Raw genomic sequence first — 26,892 nt, 5'->3', positions numbered from 1 at the left:
ATAGAAATGCCCCAGTGTTCTATGTGCCTGTTTTTCCTTAGGCTAGGATGGGTGAACTAGCCCTTTCAATTAATTGTCTGTTTTAGGTTTCATCGAGTTCTGCCCAATTCCTATTATTTATTTTCTTTAGCTCTCCCAAGTATTCTCTCCAGTTTCTTCATTCTTATACCAAAATTGTCTCCCTAACCCAAAGCAGTCCCAAGTTTTAATTTCATAAAACTCTAGAATAAAATCTGTACTGTGTCAGAGAAGTGCCAAGGAAGGGGAGTAGATGGCTGCAGACCTGAAGTTTCATAAAAAGCGTCCTGGAAGAAATGGCATCCACACCGAAACCTGAATGACTTCATCAGGTGAAGTGTGTGCCATTGTAGGCAATGCCAAACTGTCATAGGCCAAAAGAGGAGGATAAGTGAGAGCTCTGGGGCCAGTACAACTAAAATACAGAAGGTTCCCAGCATGTTTGTTGTAAGAGGGGCAGAAACAAGAATGGCAGGAAGACTGGAGAAGTATACAGAAGTCCCAAAAAGGAGCTTCGTAAATGGATTCAAGAGATGTTTAAGAGGTAGGTTGTTAGAATTTTATTAAAGATCGTATTTCCATGGTGAGGGAAAGGATGGCACTCAGCAAATGGGTAGATGGTGATGTCATTGACTTTAAAAAGTAAACTCAAAAAAAAAAAAAAAAAACCTCAAAAGAACGCAAGATTTTCAGAGGAAGATGACATTTTTTGGGGGGGTGTAAAGTTCCGCTTGGAAAGGCCTAGTGAACAGTGAGACGTATGGCTCTGGCTTTTTAGTCCCCCACTAGAGAAACATACTTGGGATTCATGATCATGTACTAGGGTTTCTCAACCTCAGCACTACTGATATTTGGGGCCAGACAGCAATTTGCTGTGGGGGCCATCCTGTGGACCGCAGGACGCTGTTTAGCAGCATCCCTGGCCTCTACCCACTAGATGCCACTACCAGCCTCCCGAGTTGTACAACCAAATGGGTCTCCAGACATTACGAATATTGTCCGGGGAGCAAAATCACTCCCTGTTGAGAACCACTGGGTTAAAGGTTGCATAGCTAATAAAGCAGCAGACTTTGATCCCGACCCTGGTGCTCTGGCTCTGAACTACAGCTCTTAATTCTGAGCCCATGAGCGAGTCACCTCATCACACACCGTCCTGGCCCATGGTGGGTCTCCTAGCATTGATCTCAATCTGGTAACTAATTCTGTAGTTACTTGTATGGATCTGTTTTCCCAACTAGAAAGTAAGCTCCCTGGGGGCAGTGACCCTGTATTCGGCACGCTTAGCGGAATGGCACATTCGAGAGACTCAGTAAATACTTTTTAAACAAAGGAATGAATTATAGATTGTTGATTCTGATTACTAATAATCTAACGGGATGTTAGCACCTATATTTATGAAAGATGTCAGTTTTAGTTTTCTTACTTTGTGATATACTTGTAGGTTTGGGCACTGGTTATGGGAGCCTCAGAAAATAAAGTGACAAGGGCTTTCTCTCCTCTGATAATTACTACTCATCTTTGATAATTAGCATGTGAATTATGTATTTCTTGAAAGTGTATAAATATCCATTTCTAAAATGCTGTGGTTCTGGAAAATTTAATAGGTATTCTTTGGCAAGTTTTATAATTTCTTTCATAATTTTGGTATTTTGAAATTTATACTTTGTAAATATGGTAATTTTCCTCTTCTAAGAAATTAATCCAACTCTTTAAAATATACTATAATTCTGAATGTAAAAACGTATGTTAATGTATCTCTGTCAACTTTATGTAATTTTATATACCTTTTCTGATTCTAATCATGGATATTTGTTTTCTTTTCATTACATCTGCCAGAATGTTGCCCTCCCTCAAATAAGTGCTTTTAAATTTATTTATCAATGCCACTGTTTTCCTGTATTTTATTTTTAATACGTCAGTTTTTTCTTATATTTTAATTATTTAGTTTTTCCTTCCAAATTTAGGTTTGACTAAGAGTTCTCTAATTTCTTCATCTGAGTGTTTAAGTAATTTTTTCTTAGATTTTAAGTAATAAAAACATGATTGTGAATTTTTCCCTATGAATAATTTTAATAAATAATTGAAATAATTGAACAATATTTGATAAGTTTCAATGTATAATCATCACACTGACATTATTTTCTAAATAGCCAAAATTATAGCTTTAATTCTTCTCTGGTCAACAATTATTTTTCAATTTTAAAAATTGTTGGGGTTTTTAAAAACCTTATTGTTTAATTGTATTGTGAGCAGAACTGTAATTGTAATCATGATGATTTTCTCAATTAATTATCTGTTTTAGGTCTCATTGATTTCTGCCCCAATTCCCATTATTTATTTTCTTCTGTTCACTTTGGCTTTAATTTGTTGTTCTTTTTCTAGTTTCATAAGGTGGGAACTTAGCTTATTGATTTTAGATCTTTCTTCTTTTTTAATAGATCCATTCAATGCTAAAAATTTCCTTCTAAGCACTACTTTTCTTGCATTCCACAAATTTTGCTAAGCTGGTTTTCAATTTCAATTAGTTAGAAATATTTTAAAACCCCTCTTAAGATTTCTCCCATGACTTAGGGTGTCCAGGTGGCTCAGTTGGTTAAACATTTGACTCTTGGGTTTGGCTCAGGTCATGGTCTCAGCGTTGTGAGATTGAGCCTAGGGTGGGGCTCTGTGCTGGGAGTGGAGCTTGCTTAAGATTCTCTCTCCCTCACTCTCTCTATCCCTCCCCCCGGCTAAAAAATAAGACCTTTCCATGTGTTTTTTAGAAGTGCTTGTTTAAGCTCCACAGGTTTGGTGATTTTAGTTTCTGTTACTGATTTCTAGCTCAATTCCATTGTGCTCTGACAGCAGTTATTGTATTATTTCTATTACTTCATAGCTGTTAAAGTGTGTTTTACACCCCAGAATGTAGTCTATCTTGGTGTATGTTCCATGTTAAGAAGCATGTATGTCCTGCTGTTGGATGAAGTCATCTATAGACCTCAACTGTATCCAGTTGACTCAGAGTATGTTGAGCTCAACTATGTCCTTACTGATTATCTGCCTGTTGGGCCTGTCCACTTCTGATACAGGTGCATCAAGAGATCCAACTATGAGAGTGGACTCACGTATTTCTCTATGCAGTTTTTGGCTCGTGTAGTTTAACACAGTGTTTTAGGTGCACACATAGGATTGTTGTGTCTTCTTGGAAAACTGATTCCTTTATCATATGTAATGCCCTTCTCTATCACTGATAACTTTCTTTGCTTTGAATTCTACTGTCTGAAATTAATATAGCTACTCCTACTTTCTCCTGATTAATGTTAGTTTGGCACATTTTTCTCCATCCATTTACTTTCAATCTACATAATCCTTTATATTTATATTGGTTTCTTGTAGACAACATATATTTGGGTCCAGTTTTTTGATCCACTCTGACAATCTCTGACATTTGATTGGTACCCTTAGGCCACTGGCCTTCAAAATGATTACTGATATATTTGGATTAATATTTACCTTTATTGCTACTGTTTCCTAATAGTTGCCCTTGTTCTTTGTTCCTATTTCTTTTTTCCACCCTTTTTCTGTTTTCTGTGGTTTTAATTAGGGGTTTTATGTAATTCCATTTTTTCTTCTTCACTTATTTTCTTGGTTGTCCTACTGTTTCCAATATAAATTTACAACTAATCTAAATCTACTCTCAAATAACACCATACCACTTCATGGGTAGTGTGAGTACCTTAAATAACAAAAGAATCCTAATTCCTTCCTTTCCGCTATTGTATTGTTCCTGTCATGCATTTCACTCATGTATAAGCATACACAACTTAGTACACATCTATGCACATATACATAAGATATCCACGTAAGCATATATAATCAAATATATTGTTGCTATTATTACTTTGAAAAAACTATTTCCTATTAAATCAAGTAAGAATAAAAAAAAATTGGGGCATCTGGATGGCTCAGTGAGTTAAGTGTCTGCCTTTGGCTCAGGTCATGATCCCGGAGTCCTGGGATCTAGCTCCACATCGGGTTCCCTGCTCAGCAGGGAGTCTGTTTCTCCCTCTCCCTCTGCCACTCTCCCTGCTTGTGCTCCCTCTCTCTACCAAATAAATAAATACAAATCTTAAAAAAATAAAGGAACAAGAAAAATAAGTTTTTATTTTATTTTCACCTATTCCTTCTTCAATGCTCTTCCTTTCTTTATGTAGATCTGAGTTTGTGACCTATAGTATTTTCCTTGTCTCCGAAAACTTCTTTTAACCTATCTTTCATGACATGTCCACAGGTAACAAATTCCCTCAATTTTTGTTTGTCTGAGAAAGTTTTTATTTCTCCTTCACTTTTGAAATAAAGCTAGAGTGGATGAGAAAAGTACAACTCTAAGTTGGTGGCTTTTTTTTCTAAACACTAAATATATCACTCCACTCTCTTCTTGCTTGTTTGGTTTCTAAGGAAAAGTCAGATGTAATTCTCTTTGTTCCTTTATAGGTAAGTTGTTGTTTTACTCTGGTTTCTTCCAGAGTTATCTTTGATTTTCTATAGTTTGAATTTGATATGCCTAGGTGTAGTTTTTTGGTATTTATTCTTCTTGGGGTTCTCTGAGCTTTCTGGAGCTGTGGCTTTAGTGTCTTACATTAACTTTGGGGAAATTCTCAGTCATTATTTCAAATATTTCTTTTGTTTTTTTCTTTCTTTCTTCTCCTGGTACTCCCATGATATGTTATGGGATGTTATGTTCTGGGTTTTTTTTTTTTTTTTCAGTCTTTGTTCTCTTTTCTTTCAGGTTTTTGAGGTTTCCACTGGGATATTCCCAAGCTCAGAGGTTCTTTGATTGGCAGTGACCACTCTTCTAGTAAGCCCATCTCAAAAATATTCTTCATTTCTGTTATAGCAACTTTGATACTGAGCATTTCTTTTTAGTTTCTTCTTAGGAATTAATCTCTTTGCTTACATTGCCTATCTGTTCTTGCATACTGTCTACTTTATTCACTAGAGTCCTTAGCATATAAACCTTGGAGAAAGCATATAAGTCATAATTGTTTTAAATTCCCAGTCTGATAATTCTAACATTCTTGCCATGACAGGTTCTGATGCTTGCTCTATCTCCTCAAATTGTATATTTTGCCTTTTTGTATGCCTTGTCATTTTTTTTTTCCTGATAGCCTGATACGCCACATGGGGTAAAAGAAACTGCTGTTAATAAAATAAGCTTCTAGTAATGTGGTGGTGAGATGTGAGGGTAGGAGAACATTCTATAGTACTATGATTACAACTGTCTTTTAAGTGAGAGTGTGAAGTTTGAAGGGGTTCAGGACACTTTGGCATGTGGGATATTTTGAGCTGAAGGCACTTGAGAACGGGTGACCTCAAGAGAAACTTTTGCTCCTCCTTTAACCCCACAATAGAATCTAAATTGGGGGTCTTTTCCAGAATAAGAGTTATTGGCAGAGATAAATTTTATCTGAGTTACTCATCTGTATGGTAGGGCAGATATCCAATTGCCAAACATCTGTGGTAAGAAGATAGGAATATTAGAGATTCCTAGAGATAGGAATGCTCCTATCCTCTGAAATCCTAGACCCGTATCCCTTTCTCTTTAGTTCAGAATGGCATATATACCTCTTTTTCTTTTCCTGACTGTCTTTGGAATTTTCATGTCTGTGTGGATTCCCCAAATGTACACTATTAAATTTGACTTCCTCCTGTTAATCTGCCTCATGTCAATTTGATCCTCAGTCCACAGCTAGATGGAGCTTTGAAGAGATGCAAATTCTTGCTTCCCAACAACTTCACCAGTGTTTCTCTACATTTTTCTCTCCCATTAGGTGAGAGAATGGCTAGAAAGGGTTGAGTTGGAGATTTTTCTTCCCCCTGGTCACTTAGACTCTGATAATAATCCATCAGGTTAGACTCTGGTTTCCACTGAGGGCAAGCTTTGTTAAGAACAGAATGCTCTGAGTTACTTCAAGATGTTCCTTTTCCCCTCCTTCTGCCAGAAGTATGATGGCATTTTCCCCTTATATTTATTGTCGGAATTTATTGTCAGAATCCCCTTATATATATATTGAGTTCCTAGAGATAAATCTCTCAAAATCATGGTGGCCCCCTAAGACTAGGTCTCTGGAGTTTCTAATTCTCAGCGTTGTCTACACTGAGCCTCCAGCAATTCATCAAGTATAGTACAGGTTTTCTTACCTCAGCATGATTCCCTGTGGTTGTTTCTACTCATGAGTCTTTGCCCTGGTGAACCATGACTCTCTGTATTTGCCAGTCTGGCTCACCAGTCCTGGGGGCAGCAGTTTGCCCTGTGTCTTCCCCTCTCTTAAATACTCAGGAGGAGCTGTTGAGTTTTCAGTGTGTTTAGCTTCCTATTTGTTAGGATGGAGTGTAAATGTCCAAGTTTCTACATGTGGAATCAGAAACCATCATGCAGAATTCTTTTTTTAAAGAAACTTAAAAAAATTTTTTTTTTATTTATGATAGTCACAGAGAGAGAGAGAGAGAGAGAGAGAGAGAGAGAGGCAGAGACATAGGCAGAGGGAGGAGCAGGCTCCATGCACCGGGAGCCTGACGTGGGATTTGATCCCGGGTCTCCAGGATCGCGCCCTGGGCCAAAGGCAGGCGCCAAACCGCTGCGCCACCCAGGGATCCCCCCATCATGCAGAATTTAAAAAATGTATACTTCATATATTATTTGGCTTCTGTGTAATATTTATATAATATTTGTAGGCCAAAAAATGAGTTAAAATTCTCAACAGAAGTACATTTCTGCTCATTTCCTGCAGCTTTACCTATTTCAATGCACATTATTAGGAGGAGCATAGAGGTTCGTGGCTCTTTCATTGTGGACTATAACTTTCATCAATATATCAATATAATATTATTATCCTTGTCACATTAAGAACCTTTTCCCAGCAAACAGTACTTGATAATAAGATGGCTTTTATTTTGTTTTTATTTCTCACTTTTCTCTCTTAATCATTTAATTTATACACACCTTTTAAAATATAATATATATACATTTTGTGGTTTCATTCAGTTTGAGGATTTTCTGTTCTTAGGAGATATATATTTATATTTATTCTTATAAGAGGTGTGTGGTTTCACATATGTATTTAGTTTTTGTCCTCAGTTTCTGGCACAGAGCAACTTAAACTCTTGGAATTTCCTGAGTGATAAGAGCATTTTTTCTTAATTGTATACGCCCCTTTCACTCATGCCTGAATTTATGCTGATGAGGTGACTCTTCATGGGCCTTGAGCTTTAGGATAGTTCTGGTCACCAGAAAAACCAAACATGTGATAGGAAGATCAGAACTTTCAGATCAATTGCCAATAGGCAATGATTTAACCAATCATGCCTACCTAATGAAGCCTCCATAAAAACCCCTAATGACAGGGTTCAGGGGAGCTTCCAAGTTGGTGAATAAATCTATGTGCCAAAAGGGTGGTGCATCCCAACTCCCCACAGAGAGAAGCTTCTATGCCTCAGGGACCTTTTAGGATCTTGCCCTAGGTATCTCTGGCTGTTAACTAGAATATTTTATGATGCACTATAATATTAAGTATAGTGTTTTTCTGAGTTCTGTAAGTCATTCTATTAAATTATTGAACACCAGGGAAGAGTCATGGCAACCCTGGAATTTATACTTGTCTAGGAAGAATTCATAGTTGGCCTACAGAAATGTAGCCTGGGCACCCCATTTGCAGGTAGGGCCTAAAGTGGAGGCAGTGTGGTGGGATTGAGTCCTTAAGCTCTAGGGTCTATGCTAACTCTGAGAGTTAGTGTCAGAATTGAATTGAATTTTTGGACACCCTGCCGGTGTTGGAAAATAGGAAAAGCACGTGTTTAGTGTCAGAAAAAAGACAAGGCATTTTAATCTCACGAGCCTTACAAAATTGCAGTTTTTGTAGATCAAAACAGAATACTAGCAATTATATACATTGTCACATATACTTATGTTATCTGATGGAAGTGTTCTACTTATGCTTTCTTTCTTTGCAGTAAGTATTATTATTATTTCCCTTTATATACGAAAAAATTGAGCTTTAGAGAGGTAAGGTAACTTGACTCAGGTCATAGAAATCAGCAGTTGCAAAGCATGGATATAAACCTAAAAAATCTGAGGCAAGAGCCTATGGACTTTATCCACTCTCCTGAAATTCCTGGTAGTTATTGACCCTCAACATCTGGTTTTTACTATTAGTATTTCATATCATTAAAATTAATAATGCAAATAAAATAAATCACCATTGAGTTTTCTTGGTCTGTATGTCTGTGCTCTGTCTTGGTTCTGCATCTCCTCACCACTAGAAGTTTGCTGCTATCCCTCCATTAGAGTGAGAAGTCTGACCTACTCCCCTCCTGCTAGGGGTTCTAATCGGCCCTGCTAATATCAGCCTCCTTATCCGGAAGGCAAAAATACTGCTCAACTGCTTAGATGTACAACTCCCAGAGCATACCCAAGGAATCATGAGTTAGTAGATGATGTTCAAGACAATGCCACTTAAATCCTGCATTTCTGAATCTCCCTCTCATCACACATTAAACTAAGAGGTCCTGCAGCAAAGAAATCAGATTATGTTTGTTCAGTCCAGTGTTTCTCAAGCTTACTTGACCACAAAAGTCTTTTATGAACAGCTACTAATATCTCATCTTGGAATATCAGCATACATACCCTATTTATGTAAACATCTGTTTGTGTGTTGTATCAGTTAAGGTTCACAGAATGAATGAACAATGGAAAGAATAAGCAAATATCCGGTAGTAATCACTGTAACACAAATTGCTAATTCTGGAACAGGAAAAGTTAATTTTTCCTTTTTGTTTCCTGATTTTTGTATCAATTATACTAAAAAGTTTAGATTTCAGGTTGAAATTAAGCCTTACAGAGCACAAATAGAATCAAACAAATGATTTGCAATACTTATCTATATCCTTTTTTTTTCCTTTGATGGGGAGAAATGGGGGGAGCCATATGTAGAGAAAGGAGATAGAGAGGAGAATGCACTCTTCTAGGAAATACTGCTTTTAATGCAGTAGCTTTTACTTAACTAATCACTCCCTTGGCACACATTAGGCTAATGCGTTACTTATTAATTATTCCAGTATTTCACTGTGGTATTAGTAATTGAGAGAAATTACTTTGGCACTCATCTTTTATTCTACTATATTCTTACTTGGCTTGAATTGTAATTCTTCCTTCTTATGGTGCTCAGTAGACCTCTTGTGCCACATGTGGTTCTGTGACCAAAATACTAACTCTGCAAATTTATTATTTTGTAGTATGATAAAGCAAATAGCCAGTCATTATTCTTTTCCTTGAAGACCTTCAAAATATTTATGAGAGCCTCCTACCGATCTAGAGTGTGCAATCATTTGAAGAATAATTGTCCAGAAATACAGGAGACGGTTTGCAAGGTAATGAGCAATACACTTTACACGTTGCAAAGATTGTTCTGGAAAGATGACCTAAAAAGTATTAACTTGCTTTATTTTTCATACCTCTACATATTAAATAATGAGGTCAGATTTTCTTTTCTTTTTTTTTTTTTAAGATTTTATCTATTTATTCATGAGAGACACAGAGAGAGAGGCAGAGACACAGGCAGAGGGAGAAGCAGGCTCCATGCAGGGAACCCGACGCGGGACTCGATCCTGGGTCTCCAGGATCATGCCCTGGGCTGAAGGCGGCGCTAAGCCACTGAGCCACCTGGGGTGCCTGAGGTCAGATTTTCTTAAAAGCAGATGACATTAATTTTCATAGTAAGAAAATCTGCCTCTTTTATCTAATTAACTATATAATTCATGTGTCCGTTCCCCATTAGGTATCCTTTCCTCAGGTCCATGTCCTAAATCCCAGTCTAGGTAAAATACACCACTCATGTGTGCTCATAGAACAATGTTCTTTTCCTTCTGAATACCCATAGAGGTTATGGTTTGAGTGACTTTTCTCTTTCAGTAGACTGTAGGCCTTGAAAATCAGGACTGGCTTTGATCACTATTTTATCCTCTGCATATAGAACAGCATCTGGCCCAGAGTAACCACAGCATCTGGCCCAGAGTAACTACTCTACAAATATTTATGAATGAATGAATTTATAATATGAAAGTATCTGTAGTATCCTCAATTATTTTTATTTCAAGCTCTCTGGCATGAAAGTAGGATTCCAGATGAGAAATCAATATAAATGGGTTGGCAACTTGGATTACATTGGGCACACCTATTGAGCTTTTAGATGCCTAATTCTTAAATAATATAGAATTGGGGTTCTAATTTTTAATCTATCATAATGATTAATAAAGACATTGTGCTCCCCTTCTTGGCTTGTAATTAAACTTTCCATACATGAATACTAAAAAAACAGGGAGTGGAATACTGGACTGAGTATTTGGAGACACCACTGGGCAGCCAGTGAGTATTGAGGTGACCTTAGAGGAAGTAATTAAAAAACCCCTCCTTCTAGTGACACCACAGGGCCTTGGGGGTATAAGTAACCATGGTGAACACAAGTTTAGACAGATAACATAGTTGGTCCTGTGGTTTTCAAGAGAGTAGAGAGTGGCCATTTCTCTGGGAGGTAGGACAGTGCTGATGGAGAGGAGAGTATGGATGATAATTCAATGGACATGGAGCTGAGAGAGCCCTGGATCCCCATACACTTTCATATCGTGTTCTGGGAGCTGGAGGGCTGAACCCTCTGCTAAGGAAAAGGAGTGGTGGAGGAGGCAAGGAGGCTTTTTTTGAGATTTCCAGGAGTGTGGTGTCAGTAGACTGTGTATTGACTCAGTGTTTGATAGATGTGCTTTCTAGTACATTCTGCAAAACTCCTTGACATAGCTTTCCAGTCTGATCGCTTGTCAGATATTTCCAAGAGGGCTGGGAAAGTAGAAAAGTGCCACCTGGCAATATTTCATAAAACTAATTACCTCAAGGAATTCATGAAAAATTGCAGATACAAGTGCTATAATATAGGGTTAGTGGACCACGTCATATTTTCTTCTAACAATTACCTAAATTATGTTACTCTTTCAGTTAAGTGGGCCTTTATTATTTTGCTCTCAGTGGTCATTGATTATCCATTAAAAAAAAAAAAAGATCCTCTGTTTGGCCTCCTCAGATTTGAAAAGACCTAAAAATAAGACTAAATTAGCGCTCAACCCAGGAAACAAAGATACTTCCCAGATGATTGTTAATCTAACAATTGGCAGAGATTCATCAGCACTCAACCAAAAGGATTTGCCAGGAAAACTCTCCTTAATATGAGACAACTGTCTTTCTACAGAGTCCCAGGGTCCAAAGACACGAGCCCCTTTCAGGTTGTTCAGTGAGCAGCTTTAAGCAAGCCCCTTGCTTCTTTGTGTCCTTATCAAGTGAGGTTAAGATCACGTGCACCCCTCAAGAACACAAGGGAGATGATGTGCAGCAAAGCACCTGGAAAACTGAAAGTACAAAACGAACATAAAACACCATTATTATTCCCTTTGCTGGCTTTTCACCTCTATTATTTATTTTATAACTGAAAGTTAGTGCCTCTTCATATTATATATACATCAACTATACCTCAATTAAAAATAAATTTTAAAAAATTAAAATAAAACACCCAGAATTATTAAAAGGGAGGATTCAAGTCTGGTGCAGACTTACCAGCAGCCGTAACAAAATAATCATATTTTTTTCTGACAATTTCTGTTAATGGGCTTCCACACAGACTCATATGTAAAGTAAAGCTTATAGATTGGTGCATATCCAGCAAGTGTGTAAATAGAACCTACATCATCATCATCATTACTGCTCCCACTACCACCATCTTCCCCATAACCTAGTAAAGAATCTATTATCCATCATCATCATCATCATCATCATCACCACCATCCCCAAGATCATCCTCACCATTATCACTGTGTTGAGCAACTACTCTGTGTAAGGCATTTGACATAATCTTTCTCTTTGTGCTACCACTAAATTCTCTCAAAAACCCATATTACCCTCGTTTGAGAAAAGGGGAGTTAGAGGCTCCATGAGGGTGTCAGTGGTTCCCAAACTCAGCTGGGCTTCAAAATGACCTCAGGACTTTTTAGAAATCTAGATGCTTGGGTTTCAGGAGGAAGCAGTCTCCACTGGTGGATCCCAGGCAGCTGAAGATGTATTTCTGGGCCCTACAGAAAATTTTACTGAGTAGGTGAACTTGCAGATGACTAGGCTAAGTAACTTCCTCAGGGTCACATAGCTGGGAGCAAAGCAGGACCCCAGCTGTAGGGCACTGGACTTCCATGTCATCGCTTAACCTCTTTCCAGTCTTGTCCAACTGATAATAACATTCTATTTAATTTAACAACTGTTTTTTAGTGACTTTAATTGGTTTTTCCACATTATATATCCACTATTAAACTACATTGAAAGTTTACTTTCCTAAATGACTATTAGATATTTTGATGAATTACTTAGTAATTCAAGGACATTTGTGTCAATGCTACTGAAAGGCCTACATGCATTTCCTGGGAATCTTATTAAAATGCAGATATTGGGGATCCCTGGGTGGCTCAGTGGTTTAGTGCCTGCCTTTTGGCCCAGGGCGCGATCCTGGAGTCCCGGGATTGAGTCCCACGTTAGGCTCCCAGCATGGAGCCTGCTTCTCCCTCCTCCTCTGTCTCTGCCTCTCTCTCTCTCTCTGTGTCTGATAAATAAATAAATAAATCTTTAAAAAAAATAAAATAAAATGCAGATATTGACTTAGCATTTCCTGAGTGGGCCTGGCAGTCTGCATTTCTAAGCTCCCAGCTGATGCCAAGCCTGCTGGTTCCTGGATAAAGGCAGTGGCAACCCTAGGGTGGTTACAAAGAGATCTACTCCCAGAAAATGAGCACAGGCCTATGAGTGAGAATCAAGAGGACCCTCACTGACAGGAATACTGACCGGAACAAAATGTTATGGATGACACTCAGATGTGTTCTTCTGACATGAGGAAAGATATGAATAACTGGGGAGAAGGCATCACCTAATAAAGAATCTAGTGTCCATTATGGAGTAGGGAAAGGTTATTTAAGTGAAAATTACATACTGATTAGAGTGACTGCAAAGTTATGGTTATGACAGTTATGTACATTTGGAAATATCTAAACATTGGTTGAACCGGGTAAGACAAGGAGGGGGACACTCCTGAATGCTGACATTCTTGGGAGATGAGCTGAAGATCCCAGGGCACGTGCCTCCCGGAGTATCAGGTCTACCTCAGAGGACACTGCCTCTTGCAATTGCTGGGGTCACACTCTGATGCCAGGTAATGAATGGCATCAAACTCTGAAAAACCACATTGAAATGAAATAAATGAGAGTTGGAACAAAATAACATACTTTGGCTAATTGCATTTTGGGGAAGAGAAAGTCTGGGAAGGATTTGGTGGGCTGAACTGATAAAGGACAAAAGATGAAATAATGAGAGAACGGGCTTGAATTTTAATTAGGCAGGAGTGTAACAGACCCAGAACTCCAAGAGCATCTTAGATTCTTAGACCTGCAACTGTTGCATGTGAAAAGTATAAATGATTGAGTCCCCTACCCTGCTGGGCCATGTGAGACCAGGTGGGAGGAGAAAGCTCCTTGGTGCCCATCCAGGAAGGAAGGCTCCCTCATACTGGAGACACCATTGCTCTGAGCACTGCAGGGTTGGCATCGAAATAGGCTGAAGCCTGGGCTGCCTTCAGAGGCCAGCAGGAGGCGAGCTACATGGGAACAAGGACAATCAGAAGGTCACATGCCCCCTAACTTAACAAGGACCTCCTCACTCAGCTCCTGACAATTGCTGCCAAGCAGAATAAGAACTATTGGTTATTTTTCAAAAGAAGCTCAGATTTTGAATTTTTATAAAGAACTGTTTTTTAAATAAATTTACCAACAAAATCAAACCATTCCCCCCCCAGAAAAAACCCACAACAACTACAAAAAACACTGGCAGCCAAGTAAAATAATCTTGTCGGGAAGTTTAGAAGTGATGACTTCTGGGTTATATTTTTATGCAAGGTTAGAGATAGCATGAGTTTTTGGAGATTATACCCAGAGGTGGGGTGCAATAGCAAAGTGGGTGAACACAGGGTGCCCCTGGGTCCTCCCTTCCCCACCTATCCTTACCTGCTCTCTCTTTCCTCTTAGAGCTTCCCAGTTCCTGGGAAACAAACAAAGGGTTACAGAAGGAGAGGAGAGTGAGGGGATGGGGTGACTTGGTGACAGGCCCTAAGGAGGGCACTTGATAGGGTGAACACTGGGTGCCATACTATATGTTGGCAAATTGAATTTAAATAAAATATTTTAAAAAAAAAGAACTTCCCAGTTCCTGACATCATGCTAGATACTTACTTTAATTTCTGAAAAAAAAAAAAAAAAAACAAAACAAAAAACAAAGCAAAACAAAAACCCACATCCCCCAACTAGAATGAAATCTCCATGAGGGCAGCGGCCTGTTTGTTCATGGCTGTGTCTCCAACACAACTGTGTCTGGTACATAGTCGGTGCTCAATAAATCGGTGCCAAGTGAATAGTGAACGACTGGTCCATGTCTCCATCTACAACACCCAAACCAGGATGAGCCTGTGTCTTAGGATCCTTATTCTGGGGTCTGAGGTCTAATTCCTAGTAGGTCATGAGGCAAGAGCGACGTGGGTAATCTAATATCCAAAACTTTTACAGAGAATAAAATATTTCAGAATCCTAGTTCTACTTTGTGGGGAAAAAAAATCTGCAAGGGACAAAAGAAAAGACATATCCATTCATGGTACAGTATATAGGTAGCTGTGATCCTTAGGATACTGACTTATGGTTTGAAATCGTGTAAAACAAGAATCTTCATTAAGAAAGCAGAAGTGAGCAAGCAACCAAACAAACAAAAAAAGAAGTAAGCAAACAGACCCAGAACCCACATCTGCTGACCCACAGCACCATACCCAGACGGCAGCAGGATACCAGGGATGCCGCGTTCTCTAAGAATTCGGCACAACGTAAAAAAAAAAAAAAAAAAAAAAAAAAAAAAAAAATATTCAGCACAATGCAAACGGGGATCAGGGGATAAAAACCAGCACTAAGGGACTTCTAGTTCTTGCTGAAAAGAGAAAATTCGGGTTCTAAATCCAGCACTACCAAGAAGAGAGGCGTCTCATTTGTGCCTGCATATAAAGCTGGCACTCCCTTGCTTGCACAAAACCACTTACTACACACTACTTCAAACAAGCAAAGCTCAAAACAATTAGCTACACACGCACGTTTTTGGGCCACCTGCTGTCTGAGGAAAATAGCTATGCAACGTGCATGCCCTAGTTTAAACCAATCTTTGAGTTCCACACAAAAAGCATCCTTCCCCTACCTGTCTCCCTCTCTAAAGTTGAATCCACCAAAAGACTAGAAATAACTAGAAATACATTTCCATCTAAGGGAGAGAAAAATATGTTTAAAGGTCAGTCCAGACCTTTTATAAAAGCACTTACTTTGAAAGAACAGGACAGATTATGTATTCAAACACAAGACACCTTCTAAAGAGCAGACCGAGAGGATGTTCAGTGCCACAGCCTTGCTCTGTGCTGGCGGCTCTGGTCCTGCTGGGCATGGTTAACAGAAAGAGTTGAGCCTGTGTGGCCTGTTCTGCTGGGGCTGCTGCGTCAGGATGACGCTCAGAACAATTATTGGGACAGGCTGTGAGCAAGTCAGCAGGACAGTTTTATTTCTGTGCTGAGATTGCTGCTTCCTAATGGGAAAATACTGGTGGTGGAGCTCCTCCCAGGTCTCAGGAAGAGTCAGGGCTCCCCAGGTGATCTGGGTTCCGAGGGAGGTGAAAGGGGGGTGCCCAGCCTTGTTGGGGGGCAGAGGGCAGGCGGCCCCTGAAGGAGACCTCATCTCTCAGGTCAGACCACTTCTAGATCCACCCAAGGATATTGGTCTCCTTGACGGAGTTCCTTGCCTCTGCCAAGGGCATGACTCAGCTCACTCATACATAATTGCTCTCTCAGAGGGAGAATTCAAAGCCGAACCCAAGACAGTGACTGGAGAATAGCTAGGGCGAGAGCATGGTGGTCCCCGACTCAATGAAGTCTAGAGCTGGCGGCTTCATGTGCAGGGGGTTTGGAGCTTATCTCTCCAGGAGTTATTGCAACACGGTGGCTTAGGACTTTGGAAACTGAAATCTATGGGAGAGGGGGAGGGATGGGGGTGGGGAGGGAAAGGAGGAGGGCAGCGGATCTTTCAATTGAGTTCCCAAGTCAATAAATGTAGAGAATTAGTGATTCTCTATTGCTGCTTTTCCATTGGTGTCAACACGACAAATTCTGGGGTGGAATTAAAGGCCTCTGATGACCTTCCATTTATGCCTGAATAACACTATAACTAAAAAGCAAGACCGAGATATAGTGGATGTTTAGGGAAGCTGGCTGTGGGCTTCGGGTGCCCAAGGATCCTCACCTCCACCTGCGAATACGTTCTAGATACAGAGCTAACCTCCAGGACATGAGGGAGTGGAGATAAAGATAAAGTGGAGATAAAGAAACTTCGGGATCATCTTCAGCTGGGAAGCCTTAAACAAGAATGCTACAGTTGTAAAGACATATAATTCTGAGGTCAAGGGGAATGAACCGACAAGGAACATTCTGTTTTAGGAGGGGTGCGCAGTCTTGGGCAGACGTGAGGCTGGGTGGAGCCGAGGCTAACCCCACGGCTCCCTTGAGCCCTGGCTCTCTGGACAATCTAGGACAGCACACAACCTCTTTAGGCTTCACTTCCTACGTGAGGGGTTTTTAAGATCCCTCAAATCTTACCGCCCCATTCTTCCAAGCCCTGCCTTCTAGCACATGCCCTGACCCAGAGAGAAATCTAATGAGTCAAGTCTGTCTCCCTCTTTCTTTCATTGCCCTCTCTCCCTCCACATCTTAGTTCTTCCTCCTTATTCCAGCTGCTTCTGACCAAATTCTGAAAAGTCCAGAATTGATCTTTTTTAATATCTCTGGTGAGTGTGACAAATAATGGAGATAGGGACTCATTGCTTCCAGCTGCCTCACTTATGAGGTGTGGTCGTGGTCTTCTTACAATGCCCTGAGCTTGGTGGGGGCCCAAGGGCCTGGCCGCTCTCCATCCATCATGGGTGTCTCTGAACAGGCAGGCTTTGCTCCTGAGGGTCCCACGGGGTGGAAGAGACTGTCAGGCTGCAGCTCCCAGCCCGATTCTACTTCCTTTCTTTTCCTTTCACAGATGTTACTTGTCTCTTGCACAACCAGTATCTATGTCCTGGGGGACCCAACAGACACAGAGATGCTAGTCATTGCAACATATAAGCCCTAATGTCTATTTGTTTGCTTTTCCAAAAAGGACCTTTCACAGGCTTTAGGAAGCCTATATAGAGCAACAAGATCCTCTCTGTAGCATAAAGACCTGTATAGTGTAGATTTCTGTTCCATTCTCATTCATCGACACAGACAGGCCTAGCTCTCATCGGTTTTAGCCAGTAGTTTTCAACCAGGGGTCCATATAAGAACCACCCCCGGATACTTTTTCAAAATGCAAATGACCAGGCTGCACATGTAAAGGTAAATCTGGAGATCTGAGATGTGTCCCTGGTTGAGAACTACTAGTCTTAGCATGAAACTCCCCCTTATTTGGGCTTATTCTAGAGATGAGCGTGCATCCTGCCGAGAATCATCCCAGAACCTGAAAAGTGTTTCTGCTTTAAATGGTAAGATATCTGCATTAAGTGATCTCTCGTTCATCTCCAGATATTTTTATAAATCCAGCTAGTAATGTAGACTTATCCTGGACCATGGTGAATCTTCCCGGAAAATATTACAGAAAGGCATAAGAAATGTTCAATTTTGAAGATCTAAACAAAAAAACATGAAAGTACCAAGGCTGTTACATATTTCCTTTATCATGCAATTTGGGGTGAGGGGTTTTGCACTGTCTTTCCATGGAACCTGGGAATAAGGTTGCTGTGTTCTGTGCCTTTGGGGTTCTAGTGCCTCCGTCATGTAGGAGGTTGCGGTTATGCTTATATTTCACAAACTAAGTCCTTTGGGAGCATCGGTCCTGATCTCTGTCTTCTCCCTCCTGTTAATCAGGGAAAGCTCACTCAGATAAATGGCAAGGGAGGATATATGGCCATTGTGTTTCTTGGATCACTGAATAAAATCCCCTGAGATTATCCGTGTGCACACGTAGTCTTGCGGTTACATTGGAGGCAAAGCTTGTACCTGGAGATGCGTGTAGGCTGAGCTTCTCCAGGACAGGGAAGCCCTAACTTTCCAAGGATACCAGTCCTGAAAAGATGAAAGTGAGAACATTCTCCTGGAATGTTAAATGCATCCAAAAAGGTATTTTTAAGACTTCCTACTGTACCTTTACAGCCAAAGAGAAAATTCAGAAGTCCCTGGGGAATGTAAACAGATAAGAGTGCTGTGCGCTGGCAAAAGTGTTCTCTTAGAGACAGTCAAGCCTTCCCCAAGGGGGAAGACTAGTGGGTGGGTAGCTGAGTAAACTCAGAGAAATAAAGCCACTGCCAACAGCACAACAAATTGAGAGACACAATATAAGAAAAAAAGTTGAACATGGAAAGTAAAACATTTAAAGTTACTGCCCTGTGATGGTCCCTGCACGTTCGGCATCACCTGATTAAGTACTAATTTAATGCTTCCTGAACACCACACATAAAATGCTCATTCTCTGTTTGCGTTACTCTAAATTTACTAATTAAGACAGCTCCCCTGTGGGTGAGTTGCAGGCAGTGCCCCGTGGAGGGAGGGAAGACCTGAGCCTGGGAACTGCATGCCTCCTGCGAGCTGATGAATGCCAAGATGCTCACTCTCCCTACTGCAGGGCTATTTCAGGGATTAGCTGAATATGCTTGTGGATGTGCTCAGTACATTTGGGAAGTACTATGCAGATGTGAGCTTTTCATTATTTTTTAGACAAAAGCCTCAGTTAAGGGTTGCCACACTGGGGCCTGTGGATGGAGATGCCAGCTCAGACAGGCAGGTCCCTGCTCCTCACTTACCCACCCAGAGACTCAGCAGTGACACAGCCCTGTACACCCAGTTCCCTTGAACATAAGATGGGAACAGTGGTCATACCTACCTCTTCAGATTGTTGCGGGTAGAGGGGATTCATGCAGAAAAAGCATCTAACATATATCATGACACATGGTGTCCGGGTAATGTGAGCTGTGATTATTGTAAACCAGGGCTGTTACTGAAAGGTGTAAGGCTCTGAGATCCGGGAAGGAGGGGACTTGGCATGAAGTCTGCGGGGATGTGGGGAAAGCCCATCTCAGGGGAGCTCCCCCAGCTGCAAGGGGCCCCTTCCAATGAACTAGCAGCCTCCTGATGGCTGGTCTGACCGGGTCAGGTGGAGAGATTGCTGCTCTGGTCTCCACGTGAATTTCTGTGTATCCACATCAACTGTAGGTAATTCCCCACAGCCCAGCAGAGTCCTCAGCTGTAGTTTTGGAAGGACCACGACAGAGTGGGTGCTTGTTTCCAGGTATAAATTCACTTGCGACAACTGTAGGTTCACATCACACAGGGGAAACTTGACATGCAAAAAACATCATCTCAAAATGGAGCACAGTCAAATAGGGGTGGATGCAGGTGGCAGGGGGTGGGCGGGTGATGGATCTCAAATGTCAGAGCTGCACTTGAGAGAATTCCTGGGCCGGGCAACCACAGTGGGCTGTGGACTGAGGCACATTCCATTATGAGTGGAGTGGGTTTATAATGGAATGACATGGATGGGTTCTTATAATCAGAAAAACACACTGACCTTCACACTACACAGGTGCAGCAGCATAATGACCCACCACGTGTACGCGCATCAATTCCTGGGGAAAAGTCCAACGAGGTTAACTCAGCGTGTATCCCAAGCAAACAAAATCAGCGACATTACCCGAAAGAAGAAAGCTGTGCCCCCACCCCCACCGAGATACCTAGCTTGGGCAATCAACACGTAAAGGGAAAAATTACACGAGGATCGTAATAGTTTTCAGGAAGCAGGAGAAAAATGTAGCAAGCAACATTATTTCATGGCAGGAGTATTTTGCTATAGATTTTGAAATTTAATGTTAAGGAGTACGAATCATGGGACTAGAAAAAAATATTTTTTTTTTCAGGAAACAAGAATTTGGTGTGGGGCTTGCGGGGAGGAGATGGGAAACCTACCTAAAGGCATTCTCAGACATGCTCCACTTGCCAGACTCCCTCAACCACAAAGGAACCAGATCTACAGTGAAACTGCTGGAAATATCACTAACTCACTTCAGTGCACATACTCAGATGTGAAAGATTCCAGAGAGAGCACTGTCCCCTACGTGGCCAGTAGAGTATTGCCCCCAAATAGCAGCCACTGACCACAGCATCTGCATTTCAGTATAGAGAAACCATGTCAAAAATTAGGGGTTTGATGGAGAGATGCCAGGCATCCGCAAATTGCTAATGGTTTTCCATCAGGGTCCTGTTAATCCCAGTATCACTGTGGTTCATGAGTTTTTATTCTGATTTTATGGACTCATCTTCCTCTGAAGCTAAAGTTGCTATGAAAGGGATCAATAGGGTCTTACTCCAGAAAAAAGTGGGATATGATATCAGCTTTCCAAAAACCCCAGTGAAACCTGAAGCTTTGCTGACAAATGGGTTTGTGTAAGAAACAAGTCGCAAGCTTGCACTCTGCATGCATAGATTATATCCTCATCCCTGGCCTGAGCAGATTTGCATAGGAGACAGAGAGAATTTGAGGCCCCTGTACTCAGATCCCCCTCCCCTTTCTGGACACTATTTGGCTTCTCAGTGGTGAGGAAACAGAGGGGCTTCACCCCTTTCCCTATGGTGCCCACGGGCTTCCCAGCTGCTCCCCAGGCTGGCCCAGCCCTGCTCCATATGAAGGCCCTTCCGCACTCACCTTTTCCATGTTTGAGATCCTCAGACCCTCCTATATTCACACCCATATTCCCATCCATGGCCTCAGTTACTATCCACACATTGACAATTCCCAAATTGACAGTTCCCACAGCTCAGCACTCTCATCTGAACTGCAAACCAACATCATCCACTGGGGCTTCTCACAGCCTTTAAACACAGTTCAAACGGAACTCAGGATCTTTGTCCCCACACCCGGAGCCCAGACTCAGTAACAGTTCCTTAGCCACTAGGTCCCACTGTCCGTACCTTTGGCTACTAGTTCTTAACCATTCTAGAATGCGTTGCTTCTCACCATTTCTACTCCTTCATCGTGGCTCAAGCCTCTCTCCTACCCAAACTCAACTGACCAGAATCAGTCTTCCCACCCTACCCATGCCCCATACACATTCTCTACAACACGTAGAATGCTTTTTATAAAAGGATTATGGCACTTCCTTGCTTTAGTGGCTTCATACTTCTTTTAGGCTAAAATTTGAGACAGGTTGAGACATTTCAAGCATGCAAAATAGATCTGGGCCTGCGGCCTTCCTGGCCCTCCTGCCCACCCCATGCATGACAGCCCAGCCACTTGGGGCATTTTATAGTCTTCAGAGGTGCTTGCTTCCCTTTCTTGGGGATGTCAGCATGCTGGTCCCTCTGTGTGAAACATACTTCCTTCAGTCCTCCCCTACAACCTTTAGTCCTCGGTCCCTTGGGACATCAGCCAGAACAAATGCCCCTGGAACAATACCCTGTACTTATTTTTGAAAAGAATTTTAAAGAACTATTTGTGTGATTTATTTAATGTCTGTCTTGCAAAGTCAACCTGAAGTTCTCTAGGAACTGAGGCTGCCAACGTCATTACTGAGTGCAGACCCGCTACAAGGGCTTGCTCACCATGTGCCCTGAGAACTGGATGGATGAAAGAATTGCTGAATGATGCAGGACTGTTTATGTCCTTGAGGAACTCACAGTCTAGACTTCAGAAGACACAGAAGAAGCATCCAGATGCACCTGTCCCAAGCCAAATGTTGATCCAATTAATCAAACATACACATGCACATTAGAAGAGTAAGCAGAAGAGAAAGAGACCATTCATATTACATGTTACTGATTTAGCACTTAACCCGGGGGAGTACTTGTGTATTTTACTTTACAGTTTCCTGTAAATTGGTTTTTTACAGTTTCCTAGTAGGTTAGCTGCAAAACTTGACACTGGCAAAGAAGAATGAGAGCAGAGTGGAGACTTTATAGATAAAACGAGTGGGGATTTTAAAAGATCCAGCTCTAGATCCCTAAATCTCATACCACTCCACCAACCAGGACCTGGATGGAACCTCTTCCATCAAGAATAAGCTGGAGCCCAAGGAAGTTAAAGAATGAAATGGGGACAAAGTGATTGTCTACATGAATGCAACCAGAAAAGTGCTCTACCCTTTGCTTTTGGCCCATGTAACCTTACAAGTCCACCCAGGCTCTTCAAAGATTTCAAGTAGAGGAAACCCCAACAGGAAAAGACAACTGACAGTATTGGGGACCAATAAAGTTGTACCTTGTAAGTAACCTGAGATTAGATGATTCCTCCTTCAAATGCATGAGCATTTATATACAGTTGTATCTACTTCAACTACTGCACTCAAGGGTCTATGACCCTTGGGGACACGCTCAGAGCCCACTGCACAGGGTAATAGGAAAATCAAGCAGGAAGGACACTTCTGAAGATCATTGCAGTAGGGCCTGTGGTAGAAGCCCTAACAGCAGGGCAGGTGTGGCTGATATGCACAGCCTTTGATGAGGCCAATCCTTCATGGTCCCCAAGTCAGCCCTCTGAGGCCCCCAACAATGATGCACGTGCCCTGCGAACTTATCCTGCAACAGCGCCATTCTAGGGATCAAGGCTGACAGGTGCCAACACTCTCCCCCCCGCTACCAGGTCACCAGGGGAGGAGTTACCATTATTAAAAATCAAATAAACTGGTTAAGGTATTAATACAGGGCCAATATTGACCCTGCCCCTATCCAAATGAGCTGAGGTTAAAAGCTAATACAGAACACGTAACACAGTGACCTGTCATGGGTTAAAAATTCTGTTGTTTTGCTCTTCTCCGGCTCCATTTGGTCTGCATCTAGGAAGTGAAGGGCTTTTTAGGAAGTGATCAATATCATTATGGGTGGAATGGATAAAAGGAAGCAATATAAAAGATGACTGATTTTTTTAAAAACCCTGTTTTGGTAATTATAGAAGCAACGTACATCTGTTGTTTAAAATGCCAAGCCATACAGACAATATGACAAAAAATCACTCATAAGCCTACCCCTGAAGAAAACTAGAGATTCTGATTGGAATGGGTTTCTTGTTTCTAAGAAGTGGTTTGAGGGAAGCCTACTCAAAGTGCCACCTTCTGGGTGCCAGGTCCCAGCAAGTTCCAGCAGGCCTGGGGGTGGGCATCCTGGAAACGAAGCCCCAGAGTTTCTGGCCTTCCAAGGAGGCTTGTGATATCTAAAAACAATTTACACTTACTTTAAGCAGATGTATCTGATATCCTCAGAAAGCTGTCAACTAGCACAATCACCCCCGTACAAGACTGCAGTCGTGACTATCAATTACTTTGGGTTGTCCTCAGAATGGATGACTGACAATTAGGATCGATTGAGTTCCAACAGGAGATGCCAAGTTGCACGTGGGCAATTCCAAGTACAACACAACAGACCCGCCTGGAAGGACAAATTAAGCTCAACGGTACATGTTTTGAATGAGATTCTTAAAAGCTTATTTCTTCTTGGAGACCAGAATATTACACTCGCTGATTTAATAGGAGGATTCTTATTGAGAGATCCCAAGTAACAAGCTGTGTCACTAGATCCTCCATCATGTGAGTGTCACAGCAAGGACTCCTCTACTAACAGTCGGTGGGACAATGCACTGACACAAATGAGTCAGGTCCTATTTTCAATGTCATGACCATGAACTTGTCGGCACCACTGAGGGGTCTAACCCGTCTCGTTGCATCCCAAGCTCATTTCTTCCAGTCACCTGTCTTGATGCCATTTACATTTTCAGGACATATAAGATTTACTGTCACATAACCTTAAGGGTATTACTATCATTGAATTCCTTGTCCTGGGAGGAGGTGCCTTTTTGAGCCACTACCTACAGCATCACTTCATGTCATTAATGACTTACAGTGCCTTCCAAATTCTCAGGTCTTACCATTCACACAGATGATCTCTCTTAAATTAAAAAAAAAGGGGGGGGGGACTTTGACAAACTGGCTAGTCTTTTCTCAACAAACATGGACTCAGTGGCATAAGTGAGCTACTCATATTTTACATTTTAATATTCATCTTGTTAGTCTATTTTTATTGTCATTTGTTCATATATTTCTCCAATTCTCTGGCATAACCATTAATTAATAATAATCTCTAAAATAAAAATGTCTTGACTTTAAACTTCCAAGTTCTATTGGAATCTCTATTAATAATCTCTATTAGTAATAATCTCTAAAATAAAAATGTCCTGACTTTAAACTTCCAAGTTGACCAAACTTCCCATTTGACATTTTCTTCCCGACCCATCGATCTCATGCTGATTCTAAGGAAGACTTTTTCCAAAGATGACCAGCTTGTCCTTACAGGGACAGTTCCAACTCCATGAGCAGGCAACATAAATACGTGAGTGCAGCCTCCTCCTCCCAGTACCTTCTTCCTCAGACCCCAACCCTGAACAGCAATGCCACGAGGAGGGGTGAGGCTGAGTCCTGCAGCCAAGATGGTGAGGACGAGGTGGAAGCAGCCTCCAAGAGCTCTCCTGCTACGGTTAATGGGTGGGTGTTCAAGGCCAGGAGCTGGGTCCCTGCCCTACTACTCCATCCTTCCCAGGGCTGAGATTTACTGCTGCTCAGCCCATGGCTGTTTGCTTTTCCTCAACCTTCATGTTCCAACTGCAGGACATCTGTGATGGGGAAACTCTCCTAACAGAACTCCATTCTTGACTAACTCCACAACAAAGCTGTCTTCTAAGAATAAGAGCTGATCTCAGGATGTTTTCATTAGAAACAGATTTCTGCAACAGCCTATCAAAACATTTTCCTTGCACAATAAGCAATACAATGGGGCAGAATGATGCAAAACATACGAGCTTACCACTGTCCTCAGCAGCCAGCAGCTCCCTTACTGTGTTTTCATTGGCTCATTTAACTCACATATCGTAGATAAGTGCAGCCTTCATCATGCTTGGTGTTTTTCATGCTCCAAGTGGCAGAAGAAAAAGGCTGGTGAACTGCCTTTCTGCCTCTGTTTTCAAAATCTGTCACCAGCTGTCCCTGAGGGCTGAGGTTTGCCTGCATCCTTAAAGAGCCAAAGAGGTGCTAGCTAACAAGGCAGGCTCAGAGTCATCCACTTATTGACCGCCTACCACTTGCCTGGCATCATATTAGCATTGGAAAAACACCACGGTGAGAGCTAATATCTAGTATTTATATGGCTTTCGATGTGCCAGGACCCTTTCTAAGTGCTTTACATAGAGGAAGGCGCTAGGCCTTGCAGCAGCCCCGCGAGACAGAGGCTATCACTGCCTACAGCTTGTAGGCGAGGAAGCTAAGCATGGGGTGGTGGTGTAACTTGCCAAGTGCCCAAAAGAATAAGGAGCAGGCTGGAGTGCAGACGGACCTGGTCCCTGCCCCAAAGGAGCCAACACACGTAGACCAGACCAACTGAGTACACAACCTGTCAGAGCATTGAATGTAAGAGCTGAGGAGGGTCCTGGCAGTTCCTGTTCAGTGATGTATATATATAAACTTATTTTGGTTGGTAATACCTTTAAGACAGACACTAACGGGGCTATGCCTTCTGGAACTCCAGCTCGTCCTCGGGGAAAACAGTGGCACTTTTTCTCCCTGTCCTTTTAACATTTTTTTCTTCCAGTTTCCACTGTATAGTCTAATCTTTCTGAAATGTATTTTTGTGCATGGCTTATTACATTTACCATCTGTTTCATTTTGAGTTTTTGCCCTCACAAATAGTTTTCCAAGTGCTACTTGTTAAGCAATCATTTAATATATTCAAAATCGATAAATATTTTTATAAACTCATGTCTTTCAAGATGATCAATCTCTTCTATTCTCTGTATTCACATATAGACACATGAAGTTTTCAGGTTTGTGTGTACGTGTGTATACATGTACACAGAGTAAGGCATATAAACCTCTTTACTATATATTTATAATAATATATCACATTGGGTAGCACAATACCCCCTTCACTAATTTTTGAAATAAATTCTTCTCAAAAATCTCCTAGCTTTGCTTGCATTTTTATTTGTCTGGAACTGGAGAACTAGGATTGCCGTGGATGCAGGGGGCCATCTAAAAATGCCATAACAGCATTATGTTTATCACGAGGCACTTACAAGGCAGGGGACCAAAGAGTGCTGGCGACATTCATACAGAGGACTCTGCCCAAGATTCAGTGGAACTCAATCCTCACACTCAACCACATTCTAGAACATAAAAATCCCATGGATCTTTTTGGTGGGATTAAGTTAAATGAATGAATATGGGAAGAATTTATACATTAAGTTTTTCCAACCAGGAGTATGATCTGTGTCTTCACTTACCAAATTCCTGTCTTGATTTTTTAAATTAATATCTGTAGTTTTTGTCATGTAGGCTCATGTTTGTAGTTCATGTTTTCTTTCTTAAAATTTCAAAATGGTTTCTAAAATTATCCTGGGTTTGGGACAAAGGATAACATTTCTTATTCTGCATTTTTTGGAAAAATGGAACTCCACTGCCTTCTGTTTCAGATCCTTTTTATCAGCCTAGTACTCATGCTCAGGTTTTATCATTTTTTTAAGATTTTATTTTATTTATTCATGAGAGATACAGAGAGATGCAGAGACACCGGCAGAGGGAGAAGGAGGCTCCCTGTGGGGAGCCTGATGTGGGACTCAATCCCAGGACCCCGGGATCATGACCTG

General features: G+C 41.4%; 1 protein-coding gene across 4 annotated transcripts in view; it reads right to left on the bottom strand.

The window, feature by feature from the left end:
• Positions 1 to 26,892, bottom strand: part of HECW1 (HECT, C2 and WW domain containing E3 ubiquitin protein ligase 1) — a 441,131-nt gene that overhangs the window by 285,266 nt on the left and 128,973 nt on the right. Inside the window, exon 2 of one of the 4 annotated variants that reach the window (XM_077864128.1) lies at positions 19,786 to 19,843. The exons of the other annotated variants lie outside the window; for them this stretch is intronic. Coding sequence (XP_077720254.1) covers positions 19,786 to 19,812 — 27 coding nt within the window. The 5' untranslated portion in view covers positions 19,813 to 19,843. The remainder of the gene's footprint in view (positions 1 to 19,785; positions 19,844 to 26,892) is intronic. 4 annotated transcript variants of the gene reach the window in all.

The sequence above is a fragment of the Canis aureus genome, chromosome 21 (genome assembly GCF_053574225.1).
Source record: "Canis aureus isolate CA01 chromosome 21, VMU_Caureus_v.1.0, whole genome shotgun sequence".
Classification (NCBI taxonomy): Eukaryota; Metazoa; Chordata; class Mammalia; order Carnivora; family Canidae; genus Canis; species Canis aureus.
Note: the sequence above shows the minus strand (reverse complement) of the source record. Positions and strands in the feature narration are given on the sequence as shown.